The sequence below is a fragment of the Triticum dicoccoides genome, chromosome 6A (genome assembly GCF_002162155.2).
Source record: "Triticum dicoccoides isolate Atlit2015 ecotype Zavitan chromosome 6A, WEW_v2.0, whole genome shotgun sequence".
NCBI classification, from domain to species: Eukaryota; Viridiplantae; Streptophyta; class Magnoliopsida; order Poales; family Poaceae; genus Triticum; species Triticum dicoccoides.
Window position 1 is genome coordinate 1,766,125 of NC_041390.1, and position 9,854 is coordinate 1,775,978.

The 9,854-nt window shown below is 42.8% G+C and overlaps 1 protein-coding gene across 2 annotated transcripts; it reads right to left on the minus strand.

Annotated features, from left to right (window-relative positions):
- Positions 1 to 2,271: 2,271 nt before the first annotated feature.
- On the minus strand, positions 2,272 to 7,024 carry LOC119319146 (LEAF RUST 10 DISEASE-RESISTANCE LOCUS RECEPTOR-LIKE PROTEIN KINASE-like 2.4). Of its 2 annotated transcripts, XM_037593630.1 has the most exons (5): positions 6,303 to 7,024; positions 5,121 to 5,282; positions 4,160 to 4,198; positions 2,751 to 3,810; positions 2,272 to 2,655 (listed from the first exon to the last, which is right to left on the minus strand). In XM_037593630.1, exons 1-5 carry the CDS (start codon positions 6,961 to 6,963, stop codon positions 2,514 to 2,516), a joined length of 2,064 nt encoding a protein of 687 aa, XP_037449527.1. In that variant the 5' UTR covers positions 6,964 to 7,024; the 3' UTR covers positions 2,272 to 2,513. The 2 variants fall into 2 exon arrangements, with proteins under 2 accessions (XP_037449527.1, XP_037449528.1); XM_037593631.1 differs by lacking the exon at positions 5,121 to 5,282 and having other exon boundaries at positions 6,303 to 7,023.
- Between the last annotated feature and the right edge of the window lie 2,830 nt (positions 7,025 to 9,854).

Here is a 9,854-nt window from a genome sequence, read left to right on the forward strand (position 1 = left end):
CCTCCTGGACCGAGCAACGTCGTGATTCCTTATCTGCCTGAGGCTACTGCTGAAATGGAGAACACGTTGACTGAGTACACCGCAAACAACGTGTTTGGCGACTTCGACTAGTTCCTCAATCTCCTAGTGATCTACTTAATTATGTCCATTTGTGATGATTGTAATAAGAACATAAGTTTGTTGTTGTCTTTATATTGTATTGTATCAGCACATTTGATATAATAAAGATTGTATTCTATATATTACTATGAGGTTTTCTTATTGAAAATTCTTTGTTTTATATAGTTTTCTACCGGGGACAATCCGATGGAAGAGGAATTATACCTTGTGGACAGTGGTGCCACAAACTCCATACTGAGGGAGATGAAATATTTCCAAACTCTGAAAAAGACAAATGGAGATATCCTAACTATCATTGGACGCGATACTGTGATTGTTGGTACTGGATGTGCCGTATTCACCCTCCCAAGTGGTACATATGTGACAATTGAGGATGCTTTACTGTATCCCGATTCTGCACGTACCCTGATCAGTTATCGAGATATCCGTAAAAATGGTTTTCATATTGAAACCCATGAAGGCAACAAAGAGGAGTATCTACTCTTTACTAAAGATGACGGATATGGAAAAAAGGTACATGAGAAAATTCCTTCTCTATCGTCTGGTTTGTACTATACGTACATCAAACCCGTGGAATATGTTGCATACAAAGTAATTTTTCAGAATGTTAACGCATTCCAAACCTGGCATGATCGCCTAGGCCATCCTGGAATAGGGATGATGAAAAAAATTACTAACAATTCCATTGGTCATAATTTGCTTGAGTCAAAATTTCCTCAATCCTCTGATTTTGTGTGCACATCTTGTGCCACGGGAAAGCTAATTTTGAGGCCCTCACACCTCAAAATACAAGCTGAACCACTTCAGTTCCTTGAACGTATTCAAGGTGACATTTGTGGTCCCATTCAACCATTATCTGGACCTTTCCGGTATTTCATGGTTCTGATTGACACATCTACACGATGGTCACATGTGTGTCTTCTATCCACACGAAACCATGCATTTGCCAAGATAATGAGGCAAATCATTAAGTTGCAAGCCCATTATTCTGAAAGTTCTTAAAAAAATCATGTCCTGGGGATAATCAGCCGCATTCCATCATCAGCTTAAACAAAACATACAGCAGGAAACACGTGTGTATATCTGAAATTTTTAAGTATTATTAAGAGCACTAGATAATATCTAAAAAAAGATGTCAATAAATGACAAGTCAATTCTTTAGGTCAATAAACAAATCTATTAGGTACAAAGATAAACAATATATCAAGAGGGAAAATTAATCCATTATTGAGTTCAAGAAAACATGAGTCTGATGAGAAGGAGCAACTCACCGTCGTCCCCAGGCACAACCATCACGAGCTCTCCGTCGGGGAGGCACTGACACTGCTGCCAGATCTGCACAAGCGGCAATTCAACCCGACACTTGAAATCCCAGACCTCGCTCTGGTAGCCGCGCATCACCCAGATATCAACGGCTGCCTTTTCGATGTGATAGAAGTAGATGCCAAGCATGTCGCCCGTCTCAAACAGTTTAGCCTCGCGACGAGCAACCGGGGCATGGATCCGTCGGAACGCCTCCACTGTCTGTGCACCAGTATATGCTACCTTGGAATAGGAGCCTGTTTCTGCACCATGATATGCTGCCATTGAATAGGTGTCGGGCGCAATCGTCCACTTGGTTCGGCAACAATCTTGGCGGCTGCCCGGAGCCTATTGTGAAAACGTGCATGGCAGGTTGAATCTCACCCTGTCGGTGCAGCAACAGTCGGTACTCGGCCGTAGGGTGGTGAGGGTACATCTCGAGAGGACTGAAGCCATGGAGGTGGTGGAGGGGAGCATGCTGTCGAGTCGTCGGGTTGCAGATGCAGAGCTCGTTATACTGGACGGAGAGGAGGAGGAGGCCGTCGCGCGAGGCTTCCAGATAAAAGCGGATATCGGCCAATGGGTGCGCCTCGTAGGGAGCCGGTTTGAGCCCTCTAATCGGAACCGGAGGGAGGGACAGTAGTACACCGTAAATGGCTGCTCTGCAGGGCAGGGGATTAGGGCAATGGTCGCTGGCGAGATTGTGTGCGCCTAGACGCGGTGAAAGGGAAGTTACAATAGATATCCGCTCTACACAGTGAAGAGCAGCTCCTAGGACCAAAGTAAGCATGCTCCTTCCACCATTAATTTACCCAGTGTTACGAGTGCAAGAGAATCAACTCCTATCTATGATGAACACAAAGGTATAAATCATTGCATCTCCTTCCCAGCTGTAACCAACGTGGGAATTCATTATGCGTCAATCTTTACATGTTCCACGGACAAAGTAATAACCTTCTAACTTAAAACAGTGCTTTTGACTAATGGAACTTGGAAAATACATTTATCCTAGTTTGTTTGTTTCAGGTAGAGCCAGCCTTAAATCAAGTCTGTACATAAATGAAATATGTTTAGTGATACACCATTGAACTTTATTGCTTTGCTGAATCTAGTGCATGTTGCTTTCTCAAAGAGCCGGCAACAATTGAATGTTTTTTTGAATTCACAAGGATCTTGTCTTCAGAAATGGTACAACTTGCACTTTGTACACTCATATTGTGTGCTGAGTCGTCACTGGAACAAGACATAAATGTGTAGGTCAAGTTATTGAAAATGTCACTTCACTTAAACTAAATAAAGGAACATAAATATGTGGATAAATATCTTACAGTAGTCCATGGAAGTTTTGCTTAGGTGGCATGTCCAGTTCATCCAAGCTTCTTTCAAACATTTCTAGAACTTTGGTTATGGTAGGGCGATACATAGGTACTACTTGTATGCACCACAAGCCAATGAAGGTCATCTTTTTTGCTATTTCCTCAATTTCACTTGTGACTTCACATGCTCGCAGTCCATTATCTTGACAAAGGTGGTCATAAATCCAATCTGGAAAATATTCTTCGCTCGATTTTTCAGCCACCGATTTCACATTTTTCCTGCCCCCAACCATCTCTAACAACATCATTCCATAACTATAAACATCTGACTTGGTTGAAACAACACCAAATGTCCGAGAGTGAACTTCTGGAGCAATGAACCCAATTGTTCCTCTAGCACCAGTCATTGAAAGCTTGCTCTCTTTTGCATGACACAATTTAGCTAGACCAAAATCAGCAATCTTTGGGCAAAAATCCTTGTCTAGAAGGATATTTTGTGGCTTGATATCAAAATGAATGATCCGTGTATTACAACTATGGTGCAAGTATTCTAGGCCACGAGCAATCCCGATTGCTATCGCATAGAGCCTCTCCCATTCTAAAATTTCTTTGGGGTTCTCGGAGTAAATATACCTATCCAGGGAACCATTGGGCATGTACTCATATATAAGAGCTCGTTTTGATCCCTCCAAACAAAACCCAAATAAGCTAACAATATTAACATGAGAGGTTCTCCCAATGCTCATAACCTCGTTCACAAAATCATCCCCATTTCCTTTGCAGTCATGCAAGAATTTCACGGCAACAAGTCGATCGTCATGTAGTCTTCCTTTGAAAACCACACCATAACCACCCTTTCCAAGCTCATGATTGCTAGAAGATGTTACCTTCATTACCTGTGAGTACGTGTACCTTTTGGGGGCTAGTGATCCATATGATAATATCATGGCCTCGTAATTCCTTTCAGTGCCGCTGCTAGTTCTTTTGCTGCGAGACCATAGTCTTTTCCCCTTAGGATGCCGCATCATCACACAAATGCATAGAAAGAGCAAGGCTGAAACTGCTGCTGAAACTGTCATTGAAGCAGATGTTAATCACTTCTATATATCACAAGTCATTATATAGACAGTTAAATTTGTAACACCATCAGTAGTTTCAAACATGTAAGTTTTCCTTCTGAAAGAGTACGAGGCGGAAAAGGTAGGAACAAGGTAAAGGTCATAGATTTGCTTGAAAATGACCAGTGTTGTATCATGCCCGAATAGAGAGTTGCTTGTTTCGAATTTTAATTTTAGAAACAAAGTTCAATGCTTATAGGCAAGATAAAATTATAAAACTAGTAACATAGAAAAACATTAACCCTGATTAATCAATCACATTTAAACAGTCACATATGAAAGTATTGTGAAAGTTTATCATACCTATTAGTATTAGTATCCTTTTGCTAATCCTCTTGATACCTGAAATATCACATAATATTTAGTTCAAAAGCAACATGTCCATGGTAGTACGATATCGGTTGGCTTCTTAAAAGGAAGCGCGCTCACGCGCCCACACACACCATATTATAATCTTAAACATCTGCCAACGAAATATACAGAAAAAAAAGGGATACATCACAAGGTAGTGATGTGCCTGAATTACATGTCTATCTTTGTTTTGATACAATAATTAATATGAGATATTCGCCTGTTTAGATTTCATTTCTAGATGATTGTGGGAACAGTGATGTATTTGATTTTATTGGACCGTATATCAAACGCATTATCATGAAAGTTTGATGCATGTGAGACGAGAAGGTAATAAGGAGTTTTGGAAGCCTTGTTAATCTACGTCACTAGTATCATGCCAAGAAGTCTAACAACTGCTGCAAGTGTCCACAGTCAAAGCGTCATTGTCGCCGGCTTATCATTTTTTTTCCGGTGATCGCAAAATCTTGATTGGTAGATATATATTTGTGTGGAGTGCACAGATGGGAACGACCATGACATTTCCCCACTAGCAATGACCGACTGTGACAGGTCACACCTCTCTTTTTCTAGGAATAAATAATTCATATCTCACTAGTCATTTTGTGCTTCAAAATAACTGACTAGTCATTTTAATTAGATGTACTTCATATTTTTATTTCAAACCAATTCTACATGCTCAAGCTTGTTTGAACTGGGGGCTCAGACCGCAATGGCAAGCATTTCGACCATCTAGACTAAATGAGAAAAAAAAATGTTTCGTCGATGCATTTGATCCTAGTATATATGCATCTAGCACATGGCGCCCAGTAGCTGCCCAGAAAAGTATTTTATGGTTGTGTGTATCATGTGATACAGAGGCCGGGGTAATCCCCTTTTTAGAAGAAAAAAAATGACGATAGAGTGAGCTCACCACTACCAGCAGGCGGCTGCCGCCATGTCAGGAGGAAGCCATCGCTGATTAGCCCCTCATAATCACTTGCGTTCGCCTCGCCGGATGCTGCCAGTACCGGAAGGAAGATAGCATTGCATCCCTCTAAAGCATAGGCGCCGTCCCTCTCACTGTAATACCCTCCTGTGCGGACAAAGGTGTTATTACGGCATACCGTCTCCACAAGCCCTGCTCGTCTTACGGTCTCCAACGGCGGCGCCTTGGTGCAGTTGTAGAAGATGATGTTCTGATTCAAGTTGCTAATCGAGAACGGATGCCCAAGTTTGGAGGAGGTGTTTGTCACCGGAACATGGCAGCGTTCGTGGCTTGAACTTTCGAAGTCTCCTAGCTTGTGGATATCGGCGACGAGCAAGGAGCCGTCGCTGTAGAATATGTTGAGGATCTGGAGCCCGAACCCGGGCTCATAGTACCAAAGGTACGGGGTGCCATTGGTGCAGTGGACCTGGAAACCGAGTTGAGCGCACCTGTTCTCCTCCAACACCGAGACGAGCCCGAACGGAGAAGAGATGGTCAGGTTGCCGCATCGCTCGGACGAGCAGCCTTCTTGTGCTTGTGCGTCAGGTTTAATGGCTGCGATGCAAGAGAGAGATATGCACAGAAGCAGCAACAGGCGGCTGCAGGTTGGGGACATTGGAGAGATAGGAGTTCTGGTGAAGTGGTAACCTATTGCGTGGATGGTACCAATACAAATAAATGGAGGTGAGGAGGAGGGCACGCCGGTAGAATGTGTCCATGCAGGGAGCTGTCAAGGGAACCTTTGCCCTCACCACATGTGAGCGAGTGGTTACCAAGGTTTTGGATTCTGAAGGAAAAAAATCTCATGGGGCACCGAGATTTCTCTGGTTACCGTGGTAACCCGAATATATTGGACAAATATTTTTGAATGAATTTTGATTTCAAACAAAACTCAATTAACATTCAGTCAAATTCAAAACTTCAGAATTTTTTGCTGGGTAAGAGGATTCTCATGGGGTACCGAGATTCGTGGTTACGGGGCGGCAACCAAATTCTCAGCCTAGTAACCAAATCCTTGGTGGTTACAATGACAAGAAACAGCACATTGAGGAGTAATGGAAATCTGCAAAGTAGTGGACGAGAATGGAACCCGCCTAATACTAGCAATTATTTGATGAGTGAGCTTACCACTACCACCAGCGGAAGGCAGCGGCTGCCATGTGAGGAGGAAGCCATTGCTGATGAGCTCCGCGTAGTCTCCGGCGTTCGCCTCGCCAGAAGGCACCAGCACCGGCACGGCGGTGGTGTTGCAGCCCTCCAAAGCGTATCCGCTGTTCATCCCGCCTGTCGCGTTGTACCACCCTCCCGCGCGGACAAAGGTGTTGTTCCCGCACATCGTCTCCACCAGCCCAGCTCGGGCTGGTGGCGGCTTGGCGCAATTGTAGAAGATGAGGTTCTGGTTTAGGGGGCTTATTGAGAATGGAGGCTCAATTTTGGTGGCGGCGTTGGCCATGGGGACATGGCAACCTTGGCGGCTCGAACTGTTGAAGTCCCCGAGCTTGAGGATGTCAGAAACAACCATGGAGCCGTTGTCGGGGAAGATGTTGAGGATCTGGAGTCCGTATCCAGAGTGGTACCCGAGGTACGGGACACCGTCAGTACAGTGGACCTGGAAACCCAGCTGCATACATGTGTTCTCCTCCGACCCCGAGACGAGCCCGAACGGGGTAGCAATGGTCAGGTTGCCACATCGCTCGGGTGAGCAGCCTTCTGCTTGCACGCCTGGTTTAGTGGCTGCCATAAGAAAGAAAGATACACACAGCAGCAAGAGCAAGCTGGCCAGAGACATTGAAACTACTACTGCTGCTGTTACTACTATTATTATTACGGTAGGAGACCATGGGGAATGGAGGATAGAAATCTCAAAAGAGAAAAACAATTGAGGAGAGAACCCGAGGGACAAGTCTTAACCATTAATTGTTGAAGGGACGTGATGCGACTGCTAGGGGACTAAGATTGACCCGACCCAAGTGTGCTCAGCACCACTCAATTTCCAAGGGCAAACGTGTTGCAGGGGAGAAGGGAAAAACGTCTGGCTGGCTATATGAGAAACAGAAGTGTATATGCACACGAGTAATAGAGTTATACGGGATTTACAAACTGATGAGTTGAGAGGTTAGTTAGAAAGAAAGAATTCTAGTCAGCGTATAACTCTTTGTACATTTAGCATTATTGATATGCACACATAGGCAAGATCAATCTTGTGGGGGACATTGAAAGGGCAGTGCCATAGTACATAGGAGATCAGGTTCTGGTCGTGACTTGTGTGGATGTTAGCAAGACAAATTTAACTGGTAGGTGTTCATTGGCAAAAATAAAATATAAAAACTGGTAGGTTCTTCAGCAGTTGGATTGTTCGGAAGATATTTGTCCAGCACAACCCATGGGATGACAGTCTTGACCAGTCAATGAGGCGCCGCAGCCAAAGAAAGCGATGATTACAGTCTTGACCAGTCAATGGTGCAGTCTTAACCACATATCAACCATCGGACTTCACTATTGGGCATGGATGGTGACATGGTGTGAGCTATCTCAAAAAAAATATACCATGGACTTCTGATCTTAACAGCTCTAAACATTTTGGTCACGTATTTCTCGATTTAACCCCATATTCTTTAGCAGGAATGATTTAATCCCACGTGCCAAAACTGTTGCAGCGCACAACTAAAAAGTGTCGGTTGGCCCAACACTCCAACAGCGATGCTAAACTGTGCAGGGCTTAGATTGATTTCCAACTCTGGACTGTATGATGGATATTTCTGAAAACCAGACCAAAACAGACATTATGATCAATGTCGGGAAATAAGTACCTCTGCAGGTACTTATTAATCCAAGGACTGTATGACTTAGATATTTCTGAAAACCAGACCAAACCAGACACAACTAAAAAGTGTCGGTTGGCCCAACACTCCATGGACTGTATGACTTAGTAATCCAAGGTAGCATACCTCTGCAGGTTTCATCTAACAATCTTACCTGACAAATAAGTACCAAACAATTCAGATCAATGTCATAATTTTGTAACTATCCAAACGGGCCAGAACATGCTAATAGGGGAAACTCCAACATGCTCAAACTTCCCCACGACAATCTGTCGGGAACCATGGCATTCAAACTTAATGATCTTCAACAACTCAGAATGCTAGACATATCCTACAACCATCTCCAAGGGGGGGAAATGCCAAGAAAATGGTGTATTTGAAGACACTTCAGCAATTTCACTATGTGGCGATTGGGGGCTCTACGGAGGAGCACCAAACCTTCATATGGCCTCATGTCATGCTAGTTCTCTGAAATCAGCAAGGCAATATTATCTGATCAAAATATTGATCCTAGCATTAGCCATACTGATATACTCGATACTCACCATACGGATATACTCTGTACTCACCGAGTGGAAGAGAACAAGGGAGTCTGCATCGCAGCTTCCTTTTGGAAAGGAATTTCTCAAAGTGTCTCACAAGGATCTAGAAGAAGCCACAGAAAACTTCTCGGAGTCGAACTTGTTAGAATTAATCCGATGCACATAGTCGATCATCCGAGGACCAAGCAATTACACGAACACGGCACCGAGATTTGTTAACGAGGTTCACCATCATGGCTACATCCCCAGGCCTAACTACAGGCGCTCCTCCCGCACTAGTAGAAAATGGGCCTTTAGTCCCAGTTCTGGAACCGGAACTAAAGGGTCGGTACTAAAGCCCCCCTCCCTTTAGTCTCGGTTCTTATACGAATCGGGACTAAAGGCCCTCGACGTGGCCACTGTCTGGAGCTCCACTTTTAGTCTAACACCAGCCGGGACTATTTTTGAAAAAAAAATGAATTTTTTCTTGATTTTTAAATTTCTGAATTATTTTATAATTTAATCTCTAATCACCCCTCATCACTATTCAATTTAATCTATAATCTATATTCTCTAATCACCCCTCAATTATTCCAAATCGTCTAACTTCTCGGCCGTTCACCCATCCTATCACTACTCCGGCCTGAGCACGCTTAACTTCCGAGTTCTATTCCCTCTAGTTTCCAAGTCTACACTTGTTATTTTCCTGACAATAATAAGATGTCAATCCTATTAACCCTCGGGAGTTTAGCTTGAGCCTCGAAGTCACACGTTTCACTGTTTGAGTTTGAAACTATTATTCTAGAAAACAATAATTATTTAGTGACTCTAATATTTCTTGAATAAGTAGTTTGACCATTGTTTGACCACAGTTTGACCAGATTTGACCAAAATTCAAAAAAGCTGAAATAATTATTTAGTAACACTAATATTCTTGAATAATTATTTAGTAACACTAATACTTCTTGAATAAGTAGTTTGACCATAGTTTGACCAGATTTAACCAAAATTAAAAAAAACTGAAATTTGAGCATAACTTGTTTTCCTTTTAGAATCTGAGGATTCTAAAAATTTGCAAACAGGCCTACGGCGGTCAAAATAGGATGCGGATTTTCGTGCTGAACATTTTGATACATTATACATTTTTTCCGACATCGTATGCAAAAGTTATAGCCGTTTTACTTTTTCCCTACACTTTTTGCAAAACATGTCCAAATTTAAGTTTTTAAATTTTTCTAACTAGTAGATGTAGTAATATAACTACATCTCAAAGGATTTTATTTTTTGAATTTTTTATCATTTTCTTTTGTTCTTTTCAAAACTAAAATGGCGATACG